A 27,384-nucleotide genomic window follows, 5' to 3' on the forward strand; every position below is an offset into this window, starting at 1 on the left:
TTAAACTCGCTGGCTATCGAACAAACACACTGTGCAGATAAATTATTCAAATTCATTATTTTACACAAGCTTATTACAGCACTGGCAAACCATGGTTGACCAACTCCTTGACCAAAATGGCTGACATTTATCCCATCGTGAGAAGGTTCATTTTCATTCTAGTTTTCTAATTATATGTTTGTTACCATAATTTAAAGCTTGATACATTGATACAGAAGTCATAATGAGTGAATGCGGTGTGTCCACAAGGACAATGTAACTCTAGTCTGTTTTCATGAATGGTCATTGCAATCTACTTGAAAAAAATATATATTTTATTATTATTACCCCAGCATTACCTTTATGTAATAGTCTATACTGTAGGCCTTATATGCCTATTTAGCATTAGCGTACTTTTGCTCTAATAGGCTACTAAATAAGCACAAAAAGAAACAGCTGACAAAGTTAACTCCATAACCACAGGCCAAGCTACCCATATCCTTCCTAAATAATTAATGACATGCTGTAGTATGGTGGACTGACTTGAAAAGTTACCTTGGCGACAACTGGATGCCTAGGATGATTAGGTTCTATTTTGTAAAGGCTCTGTGTGAGTCACATCTTTTTACAAACCACTAGTGCTAGGCTTTCCAATACTGTCATCTGCTGTTCTGTCACGGCCGTCAAAGGAAGTGGACCAAAGCGCAGCGTGGTGAGCGTACATTTTCCCTTTATTTAAAATGACGCCAACAAAACAATAAACCATACAAAACGACCGTGAAGCTGAAGGGCTATAGTGCCACAAACAAAGACAACTACCCACAACGAAAGGAGGGAAAAGGGCTACCTAAGTATGGTTCCCAATCAGAGACAACGATAGACAGCTGTCCCTGATTGAGAACCATACCCGGCCAAAACATAGAAACACAAAATCATAGAAAACAAAAACATAGAATGCCCACCCCAAATCACACCCTGACCAGACCAAATAGAGACATAAAAAGGCTCTCTAAGGTCAGGGCGTGACCTGTTCAGTTCAACACATGCCACATCCATGCTGAAAGGAAACTGGTAAGTTCAAGGATAGATGTATAATAGGGTAGAAATAAGTCCAAAAAACGATTGAGCTTTGCATTTTATTAACATTTAATTGATTTAAACATGATATTCGTAAATTTTAATATTTCCAGACAGAGTAGCTATTTTTGTATAATATAAGGATATAATAACAAGAAGTGATTATTTATGAACAGTGATTAGTTCTGATACTGTAGTTAGGTATTCATATCTGTATTTAGTAAGAGATTAACATAAAAACCAGTGGTCAGGTTACATTTGCTTTATATTACATGGAGGGGGTTGGTTAGTACTTTATGCCATGTGGTTATATCTTTTGCTCCCCCTGTTTTTGTTCTCCAAACTTATTATGAGGGCGTCGTTCACTCACTTGTCTCCTCTACATCCTCTGAGGTCCTGTCCTGAGTTACTGAATGTCTATCGTTCTCATTCAGTTTCTTCTCTTCCTCTTCTTCCTCTACTTTAGGTTGAGAAGTTAAGCCCTGGAGAGGTGCGTCCTCTTCTCGCACTTCTATTGTGTCTTTCCCCATTTCAGTAGCTCTATCACTGCTGTCTTTCCCTCTTTGTCCCCTCTTCCTCTTTCTATGGATTACAGGTATTACCAAAATAATGCCATGTAAAACGGCAAGTAGAAGGATTAATGTAACAGTTGCCACGACTCTTTGCATGTTATATCTCAACTCACAATCCTGCATGAGTTTATCTACAGATATTTCACCCTCACTGAGGACCAGCATAAGATGGCCACACTCATGACTGAAGTTGACCCAGTTTCGCAGCTCTATGTCAACAGTAGTGTCGCCTAGTCCATAAAATGTCAGAAACACTCCGTCAAGTAGATGTGAACAGTCAATAGACTTCTTAGACAGAGAGCGCAGGTACACAATGTCCGTGGCATTATCTGTGGCACAGTTGTCTATGATCACTGAGCCATGGTGGGAAACCATCATGTAAATGTCACTTCCTTCTCCTCCAATCAAGTAATCTCCTCCCATAAGGGACACTAGAATGTCGTTGCCGTCAGAGCCTTTGAGTAGGGCAGGTTCGTAGCCAGACACCAAGATATCTGAGTAGATAGTGCCAATCACATTCTCAACATCCTTCAACACGTCTCCCTCAGCATCTGCCTGACGGCATTCTCCGCTCAGCAGGTTGACGTAAACGCCCTCACCCCTCTCATGATCCCCCTGGTACAGCACAGTGTCTCTCCCTGGGCCCCCGTCCACTAGATCAGCCCCTGGTCCGGGAACGAAGGTGTCAGAGCCTGAGCCGCCCATCATGGTGTCACTCCCTTCCTCTCCATAAAGAGTGTCATCTCCTATGTTCCCAATCAGGATGTCATTGCCCTGACCCCCCAGCAAGGTGTCATGGCCGGCCCCTCCATCCAGTGCATCATCCTTGATGCCACCGAAGAGTACGTTCTCCTGCTCATTACCTGTAATGTAATTGGAGTCATGGGGACAGCCCTGCACAGTGTGAACCAATGATAAATTTGATTGAGAACTCAGATCTATTTGGCAGTCTCCCAGTTTTCCTTTCATTGTCACTTTGTAAGCTTCAATCCAAGGCTTTTGAAAGCTACGCGTTTTGTTTCCAACTGGAGATCTTACCCAAAAATGCACTCCATCAGAGCTCTGGAAGCTAAGGTGTTGGTGTTGTTGCCCTGAATTATAGTTGAGCACTCTGACCTGAATTTTATTCCCCTGTGTACCTGTGCTCACAAGTACATCATGCTTGTCAGACTGAACTGTGAGTTGACCACCACCAATGAAATCCATCTCAAACAACACAGTATCCATTCTTTCATCCTCTGCAAAGTTTTCAATCATGATGTTGGTTCCATATCCAGTGTTCACTACGTAGGTATCCTCCCCATCTCCTCCCACCATGCTACCACCTCCAGTAAAAGGATCCAGCATGTTATTTTTGTCATTTCCTTCCATGCTGTCGAAACCAGATGAGCCATACATTTCCACCACTGAGGCAAAGTCGGTGTTATTCATCTTCATGATTTCTCCAATCACCCTATTTCGGAAATCCACAGACTGAGGCAGCTTTAAGGAGCCATCGCAACTGCTGGCATTGGACTCCAGTTTAAATGTTATTCCATCAGCTGATTGGATGTGGAGGTGTTGAGAGTTCCTTGAGTGAAACCAGCCCTTCAATAGGACTTCCTGTGAGCCATTTATGGAGAGATAAATGTCTGGTCCATTACATTTACAATTGATTAAATCATATTTTTCTCTCAGGAAAAGTACATCAGTAGCCAGATCGGGTGAGTGGTTCTCAATGGTTTTCAAGCCTTGACCTGGAGTTACAACATACCAGTCCTCCCCTCCTCGCCCCTGAAGAAAGTCTGTTCCTCGCCCTGGTACAATTGTGTTGCGTTGTACGTTCCCTTTGATGATGTCATTGAAGTCTGAGCCTCGCACCTGTGTGACACTTTGGACAGCCTCATCCTCCTGCAGATCCACATGTAGAGCAGCTGTGGACTCTCTGTACTCTAGATTCTGACTTATGAGGCATTTGCTCTTAAATGAGTCAATCTGCACACAGGCAGCCTTGTTCTCAGAGATGCTGAAGGTGACCAGATCCTTTGTGATAACAAGCAAGTGCCTGTCCGCTTCTGAACGGAACCAGTTCATTAAGGTCACATCAGAGCTTTGATCAGCAAAAGGCATCAGTTTGAGATGGTTTCCATCCACTTTAGCTTTGAATTCACAAAGGTTTGCCTCTATCACCAGTAGGTCTGTTTCATTGTCATTGGAGTGATTTTCGATGAATATCTTTGACAGTTTTTTCTCATAAACCATATATATGTCCTCTCCTTCTCCTCCCCTCAGGTGGTCCTGACCCCCTCCACCATCAATCAGATTCTTCTGTCTATTTCCTATTAGTATGTCATTGTAAGGAGACCCCATGATATTAGTAACGCTAAGGAGAAGTGGTTCGGAAGCGTTCGCTGTCTGGCCGTGAGTTTTAGACATTCTATTGATACCTCTGGCAATCAGTTGGACAGAGGAAATCACTGTGGTGGAGATGTCGAACAGGACTCCGTCCTCTGACATCATGTTCATGTGGCGATATTCGTCCCCCAAAAACCAGTTCATAATCCTAATGTTATGGTTACCAAGATATCTTAAAACAATATCATTTCCTGACTTACTGACAGAAATCTGACTGTAGTTAACGCCGAGGAGTAGGACATCTGTTGATTTGAAAGGATCATAGTTATTAATAATCGTGTTTCCTCCATAGACAGGAATGATGAAAGTGTCTTTGCCACCACACCCCTCCACATAGCTTTTTTGAGGTCCCAAATAGAACACGTCATCACCATTTTTCCCATAAAGCTTGTAGTAATAGCTCAACATGACTTCAATGCCATGGTCGTCATCTGCCTGAACGGCAAAAAAATTATTTGCTTCATTGTTTCCCCAATATGTTCCAAATCTTGTGTCTGACAAAGCCTCATAACCAGAAACGACAGACCTAGAGCCAACTTTTATGAATAGGAGTATTTTTATATCTATGTTTTTGTAAGTTAATCTATGTGATTTTCCAACGCCTAGAACAATGTCTTTAGTTCCATGTGTGTCAATAGTCCAACACCTTTTCTCCAAGTTTTTGTCACTAGATACAAAATAATCCATGCAGAAGTCAGATGGTCCCTGGTCTGAGAGACAAAAAGTGATACTCCCTCCATTCCAAGAATCCTCACCAGCTGTGAAATCAATGGCCTTTCTCCCATCGGGTACCTCTGTAAAAGCATAGTACTTTTGGTGGTCTGAAATTTGTTGAACAAGCCTTCGTCCCTCCTCAATCTCACGAAAACAAAAGGTATAAAAAAAGCTTGCCACATCAAGGATAAAGTGTAAAAGTCCTTTCCCAAAGCCAACAAAGAATGCTCTTATTTTTGCCAAAACTCCAGCATTTGGTGGTAAATTAATGAGTTCAGTCTGAATATCATGATATACATCATCAAAGATCATTCGTATGGTATTTAGTGCCAGGTTGATTGGCACAATAAATGGCGCCAGTTCTGGTTGAGCGATTTCAAAAAAATCCAAGGCAACTATTGCAGTATCGAAGGTGGCATCAATATACCCCAATGCATCTTTTCTCTTAAAGTCTTCCACAATATTGTAAATTCCAAAACCAATCCCTATGACTGGCATAACTATCAGGGCACGTTTCACCACAGGGCTTTTGATTAATGTTACCATGGCTCTCATTGCCTTGCGCTCTAAAAGCTGGGGAACTTGTTTTCCAACTGCAGCCAAGGTCATTCCTGTGACTCCATGTACAGTCTGTAACGTGGCTATTGTACCATGTTCAATGTCTCCCTCTTCAAAAGCACGGACAGCTCCTTGCATCCCCAACATGAGTCCCACTGCTCCAATTGCCATCCCTGTGTGCTCTAGGTGCTTCGAGACCTGGTGAGAATGGGTGCCCTCTGGAATCTCCAGGCCATGAACTGTCTCCATGTTTTTCCAAATTTTGTCTGTGTATAGTTGTCCCTCTGGATGCAACACTACCTTAAATTCAATTGGTTCCAGGAGATTCTTCTTCGATGTAAGCTGGCATTGAAATTGTCCATCCTCCAGCCTAATACTGCCTTCTTTGACATGTAGTCCCTCCGAGTCCAGCCTGTCACCAAATTCTCTCCTCAACTGAGTGTGAATCTGTTCAGCAAACATAGCAGAGGACCTGGCGTAATAGGAAGAGAGCTTGAGTGAATGCTCTACTTCTGAAGCGGAATGTAGATCTTTCAATGTCACAGAGCCATCATGGGACCCACCCAAAAGTCCAGTGACCCCATTTAGGGTTGTTGGTGTTGGTTGTTGGTTGACAATTTTCACTAAGAAATTATTATAATCCTCTATGAATGAACTTTTTGAAATCTCATTCAGTGGTGCATACTTATTTACAAGATTGAGGAACTCATCTTCTACCTTGTTATCTTCTACCTTGTTATCCATGTTTTTCGATTCCCGCCATTCTTTAAACACATTATTCTCTTTTTCTGTAAGGTCCATAAGATTCTTTTTTAATTTATTTTCTTTACATTTGCTGTTTATTGGTTTGCTAGAATCACTGTATGATGACGAACCATCAAATCCTCGCCTACTTGGATCCACCCAAGAGCCACCTGTTGCCATTGGATGATTCTCCATGAGAAAACTCAAACCTTTCTCTTTGACATTATTGTCTGTGCTGTGGGCCATATCTAAGGCCATCAGGACAAGAGGAAATGTACGGAAATTTCTGGAGGACTCTGATATTATTGATGCCAAGAAATATGTTCTGTACCATGCCTCCTTCATCATACCTTGTGAGCCTTTATTAATGTATTCCCCTTGAAGAGTTTCTTTCACAAAATTAGCATAACTTTCTTTGTCATCTCCTATATTTTCACGGATGGCTTTATAATTCTCTTTGCCAATCTGTGCCTCAACACAACTTTTTATCTCATCTATTCTGTTTTGATTTCCCTTATTATTGTTGTCAAGCTTTTTCCCAACTGGATACACATATAAAGTGTGGGGGTCTATCTCATAAATCCAGTCATGTAACATCAGGTAGGTGGTCTTATCTTCTCCAAACTTTGCATTGTGATGGATCACACTTAGGATATCCTTACCTGCCTTCATTTCATAGCAGTTATCAAGAATACCTTTAATGACATTCTCATCTTCAATCCATTTTTTCTCCTTTTTTGTATTTATCACTTGCCTCTCAATATTGCATATCAGAAACTCTTCATTTTTCAAATTTGTCTGTAACTTTATGGTGCTTTTATCAAATTCCATTGGTTGAAAAATTGCCCAGGTTAAGGCTTCAAGTTTATCAGTCAATTCTCCATGTCTATAAAATTCAACAAATCTCTTTGGATTGTCTGGCCATGTGCCTCTGTATTTTTGTAAACGTTCTTGAACAGAAGTTTCCCCTAGAAAGTTTCTCTCATTTGAAAAAATCCCATCCCCCCTGTTGCCGAACTGTTCTCTAGTGACAACATTTCCATCTCTGTCTAACATTGCCACCACTTTCTTGCTGTCATCCTTATGTCTTGTTTCCCATCCATTGGGGGTCATTTCTACAGTTATCTTCTCCCCAGAGTGGCTGACTTGAAGCAAAGAACTCCTCAGGTGTAGTTCTGTCTCAATAGACCTGGTGTGGAGCTCCTTCAACAGGGTGTTCTTGAAGGCTTCATCGGACCCAACTTCACAGGCCACCACACTTGTGGTTTTAATATGGTCACTAGTCCTGGCAGTACGTCCAATGATGTCAGCCACGTCTTCGGCTTTGTACCCTCCAAGTCTCATCTCTCCTTTGCTGTCTCTTCTCCCATGGCCTACAAGGACCAGTCTGCTCTCTTCTGACAGTGGCACCGGGTCGCCTTTGATCAGTTTAGGTTGTTGGTTTTCCAGGATGTACACAGAGGTCACAGTGGGATGTTTCTCATATAGAAATTTAGCAGCTTCCCGAACAATGGGGTTATCTTCTAGTATTAGGATGTGCTGTTTATCATACTGTGTGGTGTGATCAATGGGTCTCTTTGGAGCATGGTACTCAGCTGCAGTGTCGGTGTGATCCATGATTTGGTAGGTGAGAAGATCTTCCGGGCTGGTAGTTTCCAAGACAGCATTATTGTCATGATACTTAAAAACCCTCATGAAGTCATTATGAAATGAAGAAGTGGTATTGATGTCAAGGGAGAAAACGGATGCTGCTCTCAATGATGGTGTCAACATTAGATTTGCTAGTGAGGAACCAGAGTAACCGGACAGAGTATGTCCATCCTCTGAGGCAGTACCAAATATCTTCACAACTGTGCCACTGTTAACGGTTGGGAGACATGAATCATTGTATATACAAGCATCACTGACCATTACTGAATAATGAGGATCTATGCTGTACTCCTGTTCTACTCGCTGACGAGTCCACTCTTCCTTGTCCATTATAAGGAGAAGTTTGTTGCTGTAGGTGTAAGACATTTCAGAAGCAGACAGCAGCAAATCTTGGATCTTTTGTCCATCAATTTCTTCCAGAAACCTTTCAAAATCCTGAAAGAAACACATAAAAAAACAGATCAAGTTTGAATGGAATTTTACCACTCTAAAATGCATAGACAGAGCAAGGATTGACCATCCATGGATGCGAGGACTGATAAAAATGTGTGTTTTAAACATGTTTTGAATTTACATTGGGGTCCAAAATGATTGACACCCTTGATAGGTAGCCTAGCGATTAAGAGCGTTGGGCCAGTTGTGGCGAAATCCTGCACGGAGCCTTCACCGTGCGCTGCCACTTTAAGAGAGCATGAGCAGTAAGGAAGGAGGAGATAAAAGAGCTCGTTAAGCTCTATTGGGAAGGAGCTATTGATTGGCGCGACAGTTTTGGTTGTGTGTGTTATGCTGCAGAGTTTGTTTGTTTAACTTCAGCGTATGTGGTTGTACAGTGTTTGGAACAATCCTCGGTGTGATCGCTCGACGACGTGGTTGTTCTCATTTGGGACCACGAGGGTTATGGATCAAATGGATTAGTAGCAACATTTGTTGCGAAGCGTTCAACTACAACCCAACATACCATCGGACAGTCAGACCGGATACCTGCACCCTCCAGACCACAGCTAAGCCCTCTCTTGTTCTTTTTCTCTTTCTTTTCCTGCTATGTTCCAGTGCTTTACACTGAAACCGACTCTATTTCCTAAGTACATTGAAGTTTCATTGGAGCTGGACTAGTGTGTATATGAACACCACCCATTCCTACCCTCTGCACTCCTTCACAACAGAGAATACAAACTGTTGCAAATCCTCTGTGTGATGACTGGGTTCATTCATTATTGTATGAAGTTGCTGTTTATTTGCTCTGCCATTATTGTTATATGAGGTATGTTTGGTGGGGTTACCAAGAATTGTGGAAGGACTGTGCTGTGATGTGGGATCTATAGGGTGTGTATTCTCTTTTCTCTCCGCTGGCTATCTGGTCAACAGGCTACACTCTAGGCAGTCTCTTCTGCTGATGTGTGTGGGTCTGGTAGTGGTACACTCGCTGTTCTATTATTTCCTTCTTTCGGCAGGGTTAATACCTGCCTGGCGCCCGAACAAAATCTTCTTTACCTTTCTCTAATTAATACCGCTACACAGTAACCGAAAGGTCGTTGGTTTGAATCCCTGAGCCGACTAGGTGAAAAATCTGTGCCTTGAGCAAGGCACTTAACCCTAATTACTCCTGTAAATTGCTCTGGATAAGAGTGTCTGCTAAAGTTTCAGATTATTTTGTGCCCAATAGAAATTAATGTAAATACTGTATTGTGTCATTTTGGAGACACTTTTATTGTAAATAAGAATTGAATATTATTTCTAAACACTTCTACATTAATGTAGTAGTGTGGATGCTACCATGATTACAGATAATCCTGAATTAATCATGACATGCTAATGGTGAGAGGTTAGCATGTCATGGGGGTATGATCTTTGACTCTCTATAACTTTCTCATTCATCATTGTTCACGATTCAATCAGGATTATCAGTTTTTGCTCATCTTTATCAAGGTTGTCAATAATTTTGGACCCTATGGTTTACAATTGCATTGTTTACAAACAATGGAGTACAGCCAGGCTGAGCATGATTATATTTGGGTTTCTGATGGGGTACGACAATTGAACTAAATTCATGATTTATAAGTTATATTCTTCAATAATCAATCGATGTTATCTATATTATAATACCGTAAGCCTCTCAGATGTGGGAGGATCTCCTCCTACAATTTGGCACCGATTTTCTTAGTACCTCTTTCATGTTATTGTCAAAACCTATTTTTGGGAATGGCATTGTTGCCAGGGGGAAATAGTACTGTCATAATGCATTTGATGTAAGTATTTCTAGGCCAATTTTTAATCTGTAGAATGACAACATTACCCATAATGCTCATTGAATGGACATTCAAAATTACAATGGCATTAATGCATCACATTTGCTAGCTATTTTTGACAAATCTTGCTAACTAATGACATCTTTTCCAAGTACATTTGATGACATGATAATGCTGGCAAAGTTTTTTCCTACTAATTATTAGATTACTTTAGCGACGTCATCGTATTTCCAGGCACTATAGTGTAATTAGACTAAACAGTATTTAGCCTCAGTCCAGAATGATTGGGCTTACCACTGCTTTCGGCACCACTATGGCGCCACCGATAGAGGGCTGAGAACGTTCCTAATGCCTCATGCAAACTAACGGCATGACGCGACCGAGTGACGGAGTTGCAACCTATGAATATTAATCAAGCAATAGAACCCATTTTGGTTCTATATGAAACCTTTTTTTTCTAAGAGTGCATGGAACGGTGGAGATCGCATGGCATATCTCAAATCCTTTAAAATAATGCTGTCAAATTAAGTACATATTGAGTCAAACGGCCCTAAAACATGAACAGGTAGATTAGTCCGCCCACACTGGAGAGGTGAATTACACTGCCACTCCCAGCTTGGACGTTGTCGCATCGGTGTGACCTGCACAAAGTTCTATTTTTGGGGAGACTAAAACCATAATTTGGTCAAACAATAGCCTAAAGAACATTAATATCCTGATTCCTCCATGAAAGTGTTTAACTTGCCCATGTTTCTCAAAGTAGTCTAGATGGAGAGGAACAGAAAAATGCCTTCTGATTGCGCAACATTTTAAAATAAAATGGTGCAAAAAAACAGTACTGTTGTGACTGTTGGAGAGAGGATGGTCTCAGCTTTCTGTAGTTACGACATTTATTCCCAACTCTCAAACTCAAATATACTGACTAATTTAAAAAACTACTTTATGGATTTTTTTTCCATTTTTTAAAATTATATTTATTAATGAGATTATTAATATAAACAATGGAGTTATGTGACATATGCAGCTATTGAAAATATATAGGAATGTCTGTTCAATCCAAACTTACAAATCAAATTGTATTAGTCACATGCGCCGAGTACAACAGGTATTTCACCTTACAGTGAAATGCTTACTTATGAGCCCCTAACCAACAATGCAGTTAAAAGAAATATGGATAACAATAAGAAATAAAAGTAATTAAAGAGCAGCAGTAAAATAACAATAGCGAGACTATATACAGGGGGGTACTGGTACAGAGTCAATGTGCGGGGGCACCGGTTAGGTGAGGTAATATGTACATGTTGGTAGAGTTATTAAGGTGACTATGCATACAGTTGAAACCTGAAGTTTACGTACACTTAGGTTGGAGTCATTAAAACTTGTTTTTCAACCACTCCACAAATTTCTTGTAAACAAACTATAGTTTTGGCAAGTCGGTTAGGACATCTACTTTGTGTATGACACAAGTAATTTTTCCAACAATTGTTTAAAGACAGATTATTTCACTTATAATTGGCTGTATCACAATTACAGTGGGTCAGAAGTTTACATACACTAAGTTGAATGTGCCTTTAAACAGCTTAGAAAATTTCAGAAAATGATGTCATGGCTTTAGAAGCTTCTAGTAGGCTAATTGACATAATTTGAGTCAATTGGAGGTGTACCTGTGGATGTATTTCAAGGCCTACCTTCAAACTCAATGCCTCAAACGCCTGAACGTGCCACGTTCATCTGTACAAACAATAGTACGCAAGCATAAACACCATGAGACCACGCAGCTGTCATACCGCTCAGGAAGGAGACACGCTCTGTCTCCTAGTGATGAACGTACTTTGGTGTGAAAAGTGCAAATCTATCCCAGAACAACAGCAAAGGACCTTGTGAAGATGCTGGAGGAAACAGGTACAAAAGTATCTATATCCACAGTAAAATGAGTCCTATATCGACATAACCTGAAAGGCTGCTCAGCAAGGAAGAAGCCACTGCTCCAAAACCGCCATAAAAAAGCCAGACTACAGTTTGCAACTGCACATGGGGACAAAGATCGTACTTTTTGGAGGGAAAAGGGGGAGGCTTGCAAGCCAAAGAACACCATCACAACCCTGAAGCACAGGGGTGGCAGCATTATGTTGTGGGGGTGCTTTGCTGCAGGAGGGACTGGTGCACTTCACAAAATAGATGGCATCATGAGAAAGGAATATTGTGGATATATTGAAGCAACATCTCAAGACATCAGTCAGGAAGTTAAAGCTTGGTCGCAAATGGTTCTTCCAAATGGACAATGACCCCAAGCATACTTCCAAAGTTGTGGAAAAATGGCTTAAGGACAACAAAGTCAAGGTGCTTCTAGTTCCGACCATTAAGTAATATCTAACAAGTAATCTTACCTAACAATTTCACAACAACTACCTTATACACACAAGTGTAAAGGAATGAAAAAGACTATGTACATGAAAATATATGAATGAGTGATGGCCGAACGGCATAGGCAAGATGCAGTAGATGGTATAGAGTACAGTATATACATATGAGATGAGTAATGTAGGGTATGTAATGAGGGCAGGTAGTTTGCCCCCGGTGATGCGATGTGCAGACCTCACTACCCTCTGGAGAGCCTTACGGTTATGGGCGGAGCAGTTGCCGTACCAGGCGGTGATACAGCCCGACAGGATGCTCTCGATTGTGCATCTGTAGAAGTTTGTGAGTGCTTTTGGTGACAAGCCGAATTTCTTCAGCCTCCTGAGGTTGAAGAGGCGCTACTGCGCCTTCTTCACCACGCTGTCTGTGTGGGTGGACCATTTCAGATAGTCCGTGATGTGTACGCCGAGGAACTTAAAACTTTCCATTCTCTCCACTACTGTCCCGTCAATGTGGATAGGGGGCTGCTCCCTCTTCTGTTTCCTGAAGTCCACGATCATCTCATTTGTTTTGTTGACGTTGAGTGAGAGGTTATTTTCCTGACACCACACTCCGAGGGCCCTCACCTTCTCCCTGTAGGCCGTCTCGTCGTTGTTGGTAATCACGCCTACCACTGTAGTATCTGCAAACTTGATGATTGAGTTGGAGGCATGCATGGCCACGCAGTTGTGGGTGAACAGGGAGTACAGGAGAGGGCTGAAAACGCACCCTTGTGGGGCCCCAGTGTTGAGGATCAGCGGGGTGGAGATGTTGTTACCTACCCTCACCACCTGGGGGCGGCCCGTCAGGAAGTCCAGGACCCAGTTGCACAGGGCGGGGTCGAGACCCAGGGTCTGGGGTCAGGGTCGTCTTGTCCAGATGCGTTAGTGATCTGTAAGAGTCAGTTTTACGAGGGTATGTTTGGCAGCATAAGTGAAGGAGACTTTGTTGTGAAATAGGAAGCCGATTCTATATTTAATTTTGGATTGGAGATGCTTAAAGTGAGTCTGGAAGGAGAATTTACAGTCTAACCAGACACCTAGAATATGTGGACAACTACAAATACCTAAGTCAGAACCGTCCAGAGTAGTGATGCTAGTCGGGCGGGAGGGTGCGGACAGCAATCGGTTGAAGAACATGCATTTAGTTTTACTAGTATTTAAAAGCAGTTGGAGGCCACGGAAGGAGTGTTGTATGGCATTGAAGCTCATTTGGAGGTTTGTTAACAGTGTCCAAAGAAGGGCCAGATGTATACAGAATGGTGTCGTCTGCGTAGAGGTGGATCAGAGAGTCACCAGCAGCAAGATCGACATCATTGATATATACAGAGAAAAGAGTCGGCCTGAGAATTGAACCCTGTGGCACCCCAATAGAGACTGCCAGAGGTCCGGACAACAGGCCCTCCGATTTGACACACTGAACACTATCTGAGAAGTAGTTGGTGAACCAGGCGCGGCAGTTATTTGAGAAACCAAGGCTATTGAGTCTGCCGATAAGAATGAGGTGATTGACTGGGTCGAAAGCCTTGGCCAGGTCGATGAAGACGGCTGCACAATACTGTATTTTATTGATGGCGGTTATGATATCGTTTAGGACCTTGAGCGTTGCTGAGGTGCACCCATGACCAGCTCGGAAACCAGATTGCATAGTGGAGAAGGTACGGTGGAATTCAAAATGGTCGGCGATCTGTTTGTTAACTTGGCTTTCGAATATTTTAGAAAGGCAGGGCAGGATGGATATAGGTCTATAACAGTTTGGGTCTAGAGTGTCTCCCCCTTTGAAGAGGGGGATGACCGCGGCAGCTTTCCAACCTTTGGGGATCTCAGACGATAGGAAAGAGAGGTTGAACAGGCTAGTAATAGGAAACCCTACCTCCTTCAAACAGCATCTTAAGTAATAATCCTCCTCACCTCGACCCCCCGCCCCCCAAATGAAATAATAAAAGTAATTCCTGCACTTGACCCCCCTTCTAGCTCTGACTACTGATAGCTACAATATTGAGGGAAAAAATTACTTTCATTAAAAAAGATTCAGCTAATATGTAAAATGAGCAGAACTGCATGAAATGTTTAGAAAAGGCCCTTTTTTTTCTCGGACCTGCAAATATGATGATCGATTCATGCAATGATTTTACTATAAAGGACATCTTTCCACCCCTACTGTTGTCAACAGTGGTCTGCAAACCAAAAACTTTCTTGCCCGCAGCCCTGTGCGCAATCAAAATTCCTGCACTGCCATGTAATGCTTACAGAACGATTAACAGTTTCTAAAACTGCATATCTAAGGCTTTGTCCTGTCCAAGAAGTGAGGGTAAACGGTAGATATGTTCTCTGCTCTATCTACTTTGTTTTAATTATTAATTTGGGGTATAGGGAAGGGTCACTTATTTTGTTTTTTAAGCATTCAGTGAGGGTTTAGGCCAAATATATTTAGCTGAAGCGAGGGCCAACCGTTTTCATTTCAGAGAGGTCTGATTTTCTCCATGTAAACCTTATTATAATTAATGTTCACTCCCTTAGTAAAGTTATATCAATGTCTTAAAATCACATAGTGATTAATTAATATTCTACATACCATAACCAAATATAATAGCCTAGTATAACATTACTGTCACATGAAAAACACCACAAAATGTTTTATGCGATTTTAGACTGGTTAGCTGAATGCCAAATGTTTTTATTCATGTAGGCAAATGTCTCACAAAATCCTCCTGGTGTCCCGCATTTGGTTATTTTAAATGTGGTCACCCTGGTCACAACTTACTGGAGGGTTGGATAACTTACATGCCCACTTTTGCCAATGATGCCCAAAGACAACACAACACATGATGCGCGCTCAGTCTGCATAGCCTCCTGAGACCCAGCAATACACTATTGGCCTCTCTAGTAGACATCAGTTCTTGGTCCATATCTCTGAGGCCATACTGTGATTATTATTATTTGACCATGCTGGTCATTTATGAACATTTGAACATCTTGGCCATGTTCTGTTATAATCTCCACCCGGCACAGCCAGAAGATAGCCTGGCCACAGCCAGAAGATAGCCAGAAGATAGCCCCTCATAGCCTGGTTCCTCTCTAGGTTTCTTCCTAGGTTTTGGCCTTTCTAGGGAGTTTTTCCTAGCCACCGTGCTTCTACACCTGCATTGCTTGCTGTTTGGGGTTTTAGGCTGGGTTTCTGTACAGCACTTTGAGATATCAAATGATGTACGAAGGGCTATATAAATAAATTTGATTTGATACAAGCCACTGTATTAAGTCCTGTTGTCCCTTTCCCTTATGAAAAAATAATTCAGTCAGAGTGCATTATAACTGCATTACACTGCAGTATAACTGCAGTTAGATTGCACGATAACAGCAGTATGCTGCAAATACTGCGTCTAAAATAACAATATTTTATATTATTGTCCAAAATATTACTGTCATGACGGTCCTGACAGTGGATCAAAGGACCCTCTCTCTCTCCCACGGGAGAGGGAGGGGGAAGGGGAAGAAGTTCCCCAGTTTTATGACTTAACAACCAGTCGTAAATTCCTTGCAGAGACTTTCTCTTCCTGGCCATGCAGTATTGGGAGAGAGGATTTACCTCATGGGAACAAACAATTTTTTTCCCGCCAAAACTCCAACATCCAAAAGTGGATAATGAAAGAATAATTCTAACATAAAGAATGTGGGAAATGGTAGGTGAAACAATCATGTCAAATTCAATGTTATTTTGTGATGTTATTAAAGAAGGTAGAACAACATAACTATCTCTGAGGGTGTACACTCTCTGGTTGTCAGGTTTGCATCTGAATGTTGTACAAAATGAATGATTAAGAGTAAGAATACTTTTGAAAAGATATAAATGTGATTTTAGTCTTTTTAATGAGATAATGGTTTTCATGTATGTTGCACAGTAACTAAGCCACGCCCCTAATGAGGTCAGAAGAGCGGGTCAGTGTGCTGGAACCGCCTTTCCGACCAGAGTGCTTAAAATGACTCGCTAAGAATTTACATACCAGACCAGAAAACGCGAGCACTTAGTCCACACGTTGATAATAGTTACAACTCTATAGACCAGCCAAAGTACAGCGCGAGCTGAGTATGGCAAAATGGTTAAACTCTGAAAGTATTGATCACGACAGAAGAAGCAAATCCTAGACAGTAGCCTTTATCAGTCTGCAGCTGAAAATGTGCGTAGTCCAGAACGAGAACAGCGACAACCGCTGAAGTATCCATTCTAACAGATCAACTCTACGAACTAACCACCACTATGACCAGAAAAACTCTACCAAGGACATGGTGATCTCTGGTGGATGAACCAGAGTCGTACAACCAACCAAATAAACTACAAAGGATTTCGACAATCAAGGACAGCTCAATCGTAAATATACTGTATATATATATAAATATATACATTGTATTTTCAAATGAGCAGTTATTAGGTTGCTAAGTATTTGAATTTCTGTGAGCGTAGCTTACCAATGTCCGATAGAGGATTTCCTTTGTCTCTTCCTCCCCCCCTCTCTGAATCCATCGTGTTATAACCAAACTGTCCTGTTTTGTTAGTCCTCTAGAGACTGTATTTACTGTATAATATTAGTGTGTTTTATGTATTCTGTAATTGTTTAATTAGTTAGTAAATAAATAATTGGGCCAATTTGTGTATTCCTGATTCATCAATAAAGTTAGGGCTCGTGCAGATACCAAGGAATTATGGCGTTCAGAATGACTGACGAGGTAATAAGATATTAATAAGTGACTGTTATCACAGATAAGAAAATATCTTATGAGAGTTTAATCCGGGAGATAGTAACTCTTTAAACAAATGTTCCTGTTGTGCCCCAGCTTACTGATTAGTTAATTGTTACAGGATTCATTTAATCACGTAATCGATTAAACATAGTTAATTGATTTTATAAAATAACCGTCATCACATTAATGATGACTGCAGTTACCACACTTTTACTGCAGTTTCAAAACTGCAATCTTTTTTGTAAGGGTTTGAAAAATGTCTGCCATCGAAATTAGCACATTTTATGGAAATTTGAAAAAAGTGTTTAATGATTAATTTTTTATTTTCAAATGGTTTCTAGTAAGTGAATATCTCAGGAATAGTTAATTGAGTTGTCAGGACTGTGTAATACATGTTTTCACATTAAATAAGAGCTAAATAAGAGCTTATCAATAAATGTCCTCTGTAGTGGACACCCTGATGCCGCAACTATGTTTTTCACCGACTGCAGTGTTAACATTTCACTCTGCAAATAGGAGTGAAAATTGGCTTCCATAAAGTAGGTGCAAACTTCCAATGCATTTAAACAATATTGCCAGATGGTACGTTAGCTAAGTAGATAGCTGGTACTAGCTAGCTGGTAGCTACTTTTGGTTATTACAACATTATGTGATAATGCTAGCGAGCCAGGCTACTGTAGCTAGCTAAATACATCAAGCTAACATGTAATTTGATGTAGCATGTCAGATTTCTTCTTGCATAGCTCACGTTAGCTAGCTACCTTGCTAACAACAGCTAATTATTATTATACATTTTTTTATTCTAACAACAGCTAACTGTAGACCATTTGCATTTAGGGTCAATACAGGGGAGTTACTTGGATACCTGCTTGCTACTGTAGCTAATTATAGGTTGTAGCCAGCGTATAATGTTTGAACTTTAACTGGCTAGCTAACATTAGCTAGCTAACCAACTAATTTAAACTCGGACAAGGTCAAATATATTGATAACTAAACCAGATTTGCAAGTTAGGTAGCTAGCTAGCATTCTGGTTCTTTGTCTGCTAACCCAAAACAACATGCCTGTTCTCATAAAAGTTTATTGTGTATTTTCTAGGGCAAAAATAAATGAAGGATGGTACTTGTCTTCTGCAAATATAGAAATGGCTCTGGCAGCAAATAGCAAAAAGTGTCAGCAAGCACTCAGTAAAGTACACAGCTGGTTGCACTGTAATGGCTTCAGCGTCACCGGCCTGAATCAATTCTGTAGTTACAAACCCTCTGTTACCATATGAATTACTTCCAAAGTAGAGAGTTATTGTCCTCGCTGTGAGTTTATTGAGTGATGATATTTTATTTAATTCACACGCTACATACAAAACCTGGTGGATTTGTTGTTCAGCATGGTTGTGGGAACCCCCTACCATATCAGGAGCTGTTACAGAAGGCTGAGGTAGTGGCCAGACACCGGTCCTGCTTCAGCGTAATGGAGGACACTAATCAGGTTGTCACATTTGATCTCATCAATGGTCAAAATATTATCTGTCCTGGAATTCACTTAATCTGTTCTGCCCCTGAACAAGGCAGTTAACCCACTCTCCCTTGGCCGTCATTGAAAATGAGAATTTGTTCTTAACTGACTTGCCTAGTTAAATAAAGATAAAAAATAAATAATAAATAAATAAATAATCACCATTGATAATGTAATCAGTGCTGTGTTAATGTGTGTATTGAATGTTGTAAGGAGGTGCCCCCTTCCACTGTACCAATGGACTTCTCCTGGGCCCTAGTGAGTAATGTCATCCAGTCAGTGCCATGCTGGCACGTGTCTCTTGTGAATTAGCTGTGAATCAAGATCTCTGATTGGCAATGTTCAACCATGTATTTACTGCTGGCTTCCATGATTGTATGGTGACAGTCTTTCTCTCTCTCTCCCTCCCTCTGTCACATAGGAGCTAGTTCGGATATAGGAGCTGAAGTCAGGCTCCTTCATGACCAGTATCTGTGACGAGGGGCCTGGAGCTGATCTACGCTGCCATGCCTATTAGGCATTGGCAAACACCTCAGAAGGGACACAAGGTGATTATTAATGAGACAGTACATCACAGGTGTTTAGTAATATCACCCTTTCAATACATGTGTCACTCATTAACTCTTCCTAATTTTTCTACCAATGGAGGACAGAAGAGATGCTTTTGAAATGGAGTCCTTTGACTGAAAGACAGGTTTATACTGGTGTCTGAATTGGGAGAGACCTTGTACTCAGCATTAAAATTATACAAGACACTTGTTATCGTCTTTTGTTATTATTGAATCGAATTGGACTATCGATATGGGGGTGTGGGACACTGTGTATTATTTAAACAAGTCAGGGAACTCCTGTCTTATACAGGACACCATACAGGAAGGTATAATATTTTCCCATTGCTTTATTAGCACAACGCTGCGTATACAGTATTGTGAGGTTTGGTTTATTCTACATGAAACTGTTACACTTGAAATAAGCTTTGAATTGGTCAGTAGCCTACAGAGTGGTATGAGAAGAGTGCCATCCTCCTCCTACTCTGCCTGCTGGACTCATGGGTTGAGGCAAACTCTGTCATATCCAGGATGGACTGTCATGCACTCCACTCCTCCTGCCACCTTACTGCACCTGTCCATAACCTGTAATACGTTACATGGATGGAAGGGACTTCATCACCCACTGGAGACTTGAAGACAGAACCTCGCCCAGAGAGCTGTGTATGTCAGTGTGTGGTTAGACAGCTAAATCCTTAGATTTGTCCAAATTGATAAATAGAATGTAATTCTAGTTCTGGTTAGACAGCTGAAGTTGTACTCTACATGCAACTTATTTTTTATTTTCTAGGTAAGTCTAGGTATAATGTCTTTATAAGCACATCAATATGATATTCACAGCATAAAATGTTTTGTCTTTGTAACATGATAAATATATCTACACTCAAGTTGGGCGATGTTTGTGCAGTCCACATTTAGCCTACACCTATAGGCATATTACTAGTTCTGGGATTTGTCCCCCGGGAAAGATCTAAAAACGGCCATAAGGAGAGACGAGGCGAGACAAAACTAGCCATTTCTAGAATATTGTCACAGATAGAACAATGAGCCAGATATTTCACCAGATGTAATGTGAAGCATCCTATTGGTGTTTCCACTCACTACCAAATATGGTGATGAGAGAAAGCACAGTGGCGGCAGTGGGAGAAGCAGTGGGAGAAGATTGAGCGATATGGATTTTGGCCGATATTCAGCACATTTTCTCAGCGGTTAAACAAAATATTACTGTTATATTATACTTCTGTTACCAAAACAAGAATTTGTAGAAAACGTAGTGGACTGTGTTTTGTAGACTTTACCATTTGCTAAAGTTTTAAACAATTGCGTTGTTCAGAAGGAGCGCAAGGGCGAATTGAGTTATTGCACATGCGCACTTCACAGAGTAGGCGTTCCCTAACTGAAATATGCAAATAAATGCTAGAATGCGCCAATAGGATCTCACTAGCCTGTGCGTGTGCTCTGCCCATGTCCTTGCTTGTTCTGCCCACCATGATTAATTTGCTCCCATTGGAAATGACAGGCTCTGGTCTATCTTGGGATAGTTATAAAAATCTTAGATTTTGTGTTGTAGGACGCTGAGTCAAGACCTGATGCTGTGTGTTTTAGTACTATATCTCTTGACACAATGATGAAAATAATCATGGCCTCTAACCCTTCAAGCTGCATACTGGACCCTATCCCAACTAAACTACTGAAAGAGCTGCTTCCTGTGCTTGGCCCTCCTATGTTGAACATAATAAACGGCTCTCTATCCACTGGATGTGTCCCAAACTCACTAAAAGTGCCAGTAATAAAGCCTCTCTTGAAAAAGCCAAACCTTGCCCTAGAAAATATAAAAAACTATCGGCCTATATTGAATCTTCCATTACTCTCAAAAATGTTAGAAAAAGCTGTTGCACAGCAACTCACTGCCTTCCTGAAGACAAACAATGTATACGAAACGCTTCAGTACGGTTTTAGTCCCCATCATAGCACTGAGACTGCACTTGTGAAGGTTGTAAATTACCTTTTAATGGCGTCAGACCGAGGCTCTGTCCTCGTGCTCCTAGACCTTAGTGCTGCTTTTGATACCATCGATCACCACATTCTTTTGGAGAGATTGGAAACCCAAATTGGTCTACACGGACAAGTTCTGGCCTGGTTTAGATCTTATCTGTCGGAAAGATATCAGTTTGTCTATATGGATGGTTTGTCCTCTGACAAATCAACTGTAAATTTTGGTGTTCCTCAAGGTTTCGTTTTAGGACCACTATTGTTTTCACTACATATTTTACCTCTTGGTGATGTCATTCGGAAACATTATGTTAACTTTCACTGCTATGCGGATGACACATAGCTGTACATTTCGATGAAACTTGGTGAAGCCCCAAAATTGCCCTCCCTGGAAGCCTGTTTCAGACATAAGGAAGTGGATGGCTGCAAATGTTCTACTTTTAAACTCGGACAAAACAGAGATGCTTGTTCTAGGTCCCAAGAAACAAAGAGATATTCTGTTGAATCTGACAATTAATCTTGATGGTTGTACAGTCATCTCAAATAAACCTGTGAAGGACCTCGGCGTTACTCTAGACCTTGATCTCTCTTTTTACGAACATATCAAGACTGTTTCAAGGACAGCTTTTTTCCATCTACGTAACATTGCAAAAATCAGAAACTTTCTGTCCAAAAATGATGCTTAGAAATGTATCCATGCTTTTGTCACTTCTAGGTTAGACTACTGCAATGCTCTACTTTCCGGCTACCTGGATAAAGCACTAAATAAACTTCAGTTAGTGCTAAACACGGCTGCTAGAATCCTGACTAGAACCAATTTTTTTAAATCATATTACTCCAGTGCTAGCCTCTCTACACTGGCTTCCTGTTAAGGCAAGGGCTGATTTCAAGGTTTTACTGCTAACCTACAAAGCATTACATGGGCGTGCTCCTACCTATCTGTCCGATTTGGTCCTGCCGTACATACCTACACGTACGCTACGGTCACAAGAAGCAGGCCTCCTTACTGTGCCTAGAATTTCTAAGCAAACAGCTGGAGACAGGGCTTTCTCCTATAGAGCTCCATTTTTATGGAATGGTCTGTCTACCCATGTGAGAGACGCAGACTCGGTCTCAACCTTTGTCTTTACTGAAGACTCATCTCCTCAGTGGCTCCTATGATTGAGTGTAGTCTGGCCCAGGAGTGTGAAGGTGAACGGAAAGGCACTGGAGCAACGAACCGCCCTTGCTGTTTCTGCCTGGCCGGTTCCCCTCTCTCCACTCTCCACTGGGATTCTCTGCCTCTAACCCTATTACAGGGGCAGGAGTCCCTGGCTTACTGGTGCTCTTCCATGCCGTCCCTAGGAGGGGTGCGTCCCTTGAGTGGGTTGAGTCACTGACGTGATCTTCCTGTCCGGGTTGGCGCCCCCCTTGGGTTGTGCCGTGGTTGGAGATCTTTGTGGGCTATACTCGGCCTTGTCTCAGGATGGTACGTTGGTGGTTGAAGATATCCCTCTAGTGGTGTGGGGGCTGTGCTTTGGCAAAGTGGGTGGGGTTATATCCTTCCTGTTTGGCCCTGTCCGGGGGTATCGTCGGATGGGGCCACAGTGTCTCCCGACCCCTCCTGTCTCAGCCTCCAGTATTTATGCTGCAGTAGTTTATGTGTCTGGGGGCTAGGGTCAGTCTGTTATATCTGGATTATTTCTCCTGTCTTATCCGGTGTCCTGTGTGAATTTAAGTATGCTCTCTCTAATTCTCTCGTTCTCTTTTTCTCTTTCTTTCTTTCTTTCTCTTTCTTTCTCTCTCTCTCTCTCTCGGAGGACCATGCCTCAGGACTACCTGGCCTGATGACTCCTTGCTGTCCCCAGTCCACCTGGCCGTGCTGCTGCTCCAGTTTCAACTGTTCTATGGAACCCTGACCTGTTCACCGGACATGCTACCTGTCCCAGACCTGCTGTTTTCAACTCTCTAGAGACAGCAGGAGCGGTAGAGATACTCTGAATGATCGGCTATGAAAAGCCAACTGACATTTACTCCTGAGGTGCTAACCTGTTTCACCCTCGGAAACTTAACCATTAGGGATTAGAGGTTATGTTGCATAGACAAGGAGTAATTAAAGCTGATAAACATATGTCCAAACAGGTTGGACTGGGGAAGAGAGGAATGTATGTGTGTGCCGAAAGAAAACAAAGAGAATCCTTAACCTATGTTTGAACCGACCCGGCTATAACTCTGGGGAGATAAGATAGGACAGGGAGTACCCCTCCATGTTTCCCTTATCTTGGGGGGAATGGAACTGTCAGTTGGGTTGTGATCAACTGTGGTGAGAATTGTAGAGAAGTAGATAGGATAGCTCTCCTAATGTTAGTGTGTATGTATGTGCGTAGGTTAAGAGAATGTTATAAAAGGAACATCTTTGTATATGCATGGTAGAGCTCTCGCGAATAAACTTGGATTTGACTAATTGTGAGCTGGGAATTTAAACCAGAACTTTACACACTCTGGGTTGCAGACCGATTAGGATAATTGAAATTTATGAACATTTATTACAAAATTCTATATCAAGACACTACATCACCGTCAAATCTAAGGGTTACATTATAAGTGCCCATCCAAGAAGGCTCAAGGCCATTGGTCACAGATAAAATGACATCAAATCACGTTACTGTGGGGAGAACAAGTATTTGATACACTGCCGATTTTGCAGGTTTTCCTAGGTCTGCTTATGGCCATAGTTTGTACGTCTCAATTGTCAGTAGAAACCACATTTGTTTAAGCAAGTCAGCCATATCAGCTATGTTTTTTGAAAAGGCAGTAAATGTGCCTGAATTAACTGTTTCGCTGCAAGACAAAGCTCCGCTGATAGCCAGGTGTAGCAGTGGTAAGGTGTTGGTCCTAACAGATTGTGGGCACCGTTTGTCACCGTTATAGTGCAATTAATGTATTGTTTAGTTTTGTGTGGTGGCTTTAATGGCATGCATGAAAAAATGTTTTTAGTTTGCCCCACCAAGATTTACATGCTAAAATCGGCACTGGACAGAAGAGAGCTTTCTAAGTTGATCTGATGCTATTGTGGACTAACATGTGAAGGTAACCTAATTTTTGAAGTGATTTGTTTTACAATTACATGAAAACATCATGACTGGTTGTGTTATGCCACGTTAAAAGGTAGGCAAATACCTTTTTACAGTTAAATTACATGTCGTTACTATAAAACCGACAATATGACCGCTAAAGTAGTAATTTGGACTGCTCATTAATTAAACAAATGTATTAGTCTGCCATTTTTAAAGTCATACCACCCTCCGTAATTGTTAGAGTCTTAATATAACAAACAGAACTGGTTTTATAGACAGTTTTAGGAGGACATATAATGTCATATATGTTTGCTCCCCTCCTCCCCAGGGCTGAACGAATCTGTTGGACAGGCATTTGATTTCCATAGGGGGATCAGAATCGCCGTTATAATCATTGGCAAGTACGGAGAATTAAGTAAAACCACAAGTCACAATCCCTATCTCCATCCATGGCTAATTTAGGTAAGGGACAATTTTAGCTAGCTAGCCACCGGATGACAACAACACAACAAGATGCAACAATTCAAGTTGTTTCTGTCAATGACGTATGCTTTCAATGCGATTTGATAGGAGTGAAGCCAAATCCAAACTGGCTTCCCTTGACACTTTTTTTGGGTGGCCAGGACCATTCACGGTTGAGCTCAACGCTGATATTATTTTATACATTTTTTTATCAAGGAAGGCCAAATGCTCGCTGGCTTCCCTTGCATTCAATGCTACGGCGGCAACAATGTAATTATCTTTTGGACCAGACAGCATCAGATAGATGGCCAACACGTGCAGAGACAGAGAGGCGCTGTTTCGCCCACTCGGATGGTTTCTCCAGTGAGATACCTTCAGCCTCTTGTGAATTGAAGGAAAAGGGGCGGGCCATGACCATGCAGCTTGCTCACCGTTCATCTTGGTGGTTGGGGTATTTCTTTTTATTTTGTTGTTATAAAAATAAGCTTATACCAGATTCCAACACCAATGCCCTTACCAAAAAAGATTGCAAAGTGCAGTATAACTCCAAAATAACACGTTTTTTTAAACTACACTAATTTTGCAGTTACAGTGCAGTATAACTGCAGTTCAACTACAGGACACTGCAGTTATTCTGGAATTACTGCGTCCAAAATACCACAGTTGACTGCAGTTAATGCACTTTTACTGCAGTTTCAAAACTACAATCTTTCTGTTTCATAGTTGTAACAAAGGCACTCCACGATTACAATTTATTGAAGACCTAAATATGATTATTATTTGTATTTTTTTTATACATATCTTCACATAGGTGGTCCCGTGAAAAAATTGTGTCCCCTTACGGAAATCAAATGCTGCACTAACGAATTCGTCCCTGCCAACTATTTCTACAATTGATCACCTTAAAATCAGATTTTAAACCTAACCCTCACCTCAAATCAAGACCAAAAAGCAAATGTTTGTTTTCATTCATTTTTACAAAATAGCCAATTTTGACTTTGTGGCTGTGCTATCTAGTGGAAACCTGTCTCTTGCTATCTTGCCATAACTGATTTGACAGATAAATATCAGCTAGATAGGCTAGCCAACTCTCCTTAGCAAAGTTAGCATAGCTTACCTCGCTATACTCACTACTGCCCTTGTTTGTTGTGATTGAATGGCAAACCCAAGAAACACCCATATCAAATCACACCACCAAGACTACTCTTGTTTGGCTTCAGTCATGGTCGTTAGCATTTCTTGACCAAGCTTCAAAACGAAGCCAAATCAGGAAGTTGAGTCGCTCTTTAATATGATTCAATTTTAGTTTTCCATCTCCTCAAAAGTATCTCTGGCCGAACTCATAGACATAGGCATTGTATCTGTCCCATTATGACATCTGTGAGAGGATTGACAGCGCCCTTGACGCCATCTCCATTTTGAATAGTCAATTTTCTTCTATTATTTCTATGAGTTGACAAACAAACTGAAAGCCAAGATTGGCGATTTACTGCCACCTGCAGTTATGGCATGTTTGCTCACAAGTATAATTCATTGGCTGATCCGTCCTGATGGCCCGGATGGAATCATGTGATCCTTTCTTAACCCATAGGAAGTCCCACCCAGTTCACTACTTCAAAATGGTGAAAGTCCTTAATGGCGCTCCCCATGCTAAAACAGGCTTTTGGTCACTAGAGTCCTTTATCTATCTCTATTGGACAAACTACTTTTGATCTATCCCATTACCCTTTGAGAGATACGAGACAGATTCGTGCAGGTGGAATCGTTGCGCTATCTGACGTAAGACAATGGCTGTGCACAGCAAATGAGCAAAGATGGTATTCTCATGCAACAGTAGGCTATCAAACCAAACCTAAACATTTCTAGGCTAAAAGTTTATCACAGATCATAACAGTTAGCTGAAAGATTTGGCTATTTAGCCTACAGATTTGATTTACTATCCTACAGATTTGTACGCCTAGATATATTCTAGATTTGACACATAAGAACCTGACTTCTGACTTTCCCCCTGCCCAGTATTTTCAATCAAATTTATGAATGAAGTTTGAATGTTATCCTATTTTTTTATATATATTTTAACCTTATTTAACTAGGCAAGTCAGTTAAGAACAAATTCTTATTTACAATGACAGCCTACACCGTCCACACTCGGACGATGCTGGGCCAATTGTGCGCAGCCCTATGGGACTCCCAATCACAGCCAGTTGTGATACAGTGTGAATTCAAACCAGGTTGTCTGTAGTGATGCCTCTAGCACTGAGATGCAGTGCCTTAGACCACTGCGCCAGTTGGGACCCCTATTAATTTGTATAACCATTGTGATTAATGAAATTATATATCAATTCCTTTACGAACAACACTCCTCGCAGCTCATAATGTATCACCTTTATAATAAAGCACATGCACCTTTGATCCCATTTGCAGACCAACACGAGAAAAATTCCGTACAGTATTAAGTAGCCTAGGGCTAGCCTATATTCAGTATCCAAAACGGATAAGCCTGTAGTCTATATGTTGTAGGCTAAGTATATGGAACAAGGTCCAGCTCAAATAGAGACTCATCAATATAACCTGTGGTAACTCCCATGCACCTATCAAACAGCACCCGAAGATCCGATTTCAGGACCTTGCAGAGCTACCACAACTTAGCGCAAGAAAAGCACTGCTTGCGACTTCAGAACCGTCACTGGTGGAGGGCGCCACTCAAAGCTATCCGCGCCCAGCATAACAACAATATTTTACACACCTG

At 41.4% G+C, this 27,384-nt stretch overlaps 1 protein-coding gene and 1 long non-coding RNA gene across 4 annotated transcripts in view; one reads left to right on the forward strand and one right to left on the reverse strand.

Annotated features, from left to right (window-relative positions):
* Positions 1 to 1,101: 1,101 nt before the first annotated feature.
* LOC139581325 (uncharacterized) overlaps positions 1,102 to 27,384 on the reverse strand; it is a 33,722-nt gene continuing 7,439 nt past the window's right edge. The window contains exon 6 of one of the 2 annotated variants that reach the window (XM_071410946.1): positions 1,102 to 8,123. In XM_071410946.1, the coding sequence (XP_071267047.1) occupies positions 1,419 to 8,123 (6,705 nt within the window). In that variant the 3' untranslated portion in view covers positions 1,102 to 1,418. Of the gene's footprint in view, positions 8,124 to 12,988; positions 13,224 to 27,384 lie in introns of those variants that run through there. The other variant, XM_071410947.1, reaches the window with a different exon arrangement.
* LOC139581327 (uncharacterized) lies at positions 17,488 to 23,560 on the forward strand. Of its 2 annotated transcripts, none has more exons than XR_011676203.1 (3): positions 17,488 to 17,606; positions 18,999 to 19,125; positions 22,917 to 23,560. It is a non-coding gene; the product is annotated as an uncharacterized lncRNA (long non-coding RNA). The 2 variants fall into 2 exon arrangements; XR_011676204.1 differs by having other exon boundaries at positions 22,930 to 23,560.

The sequence above is a fragment of the Salvelinus alpinus genome, chromosome 7 (assembly GCF_045679555.1).
Source record: "Salvelinus alpinus chromosome 7, SLU_Salpinus.1, whole genome shotgun sequence".
NCBI lineage: Eukaryota > Metazoa > Chordata > Actinopteri > Salmoniformes > Salmonidae > Salvelinus > Salvelinus alpinus.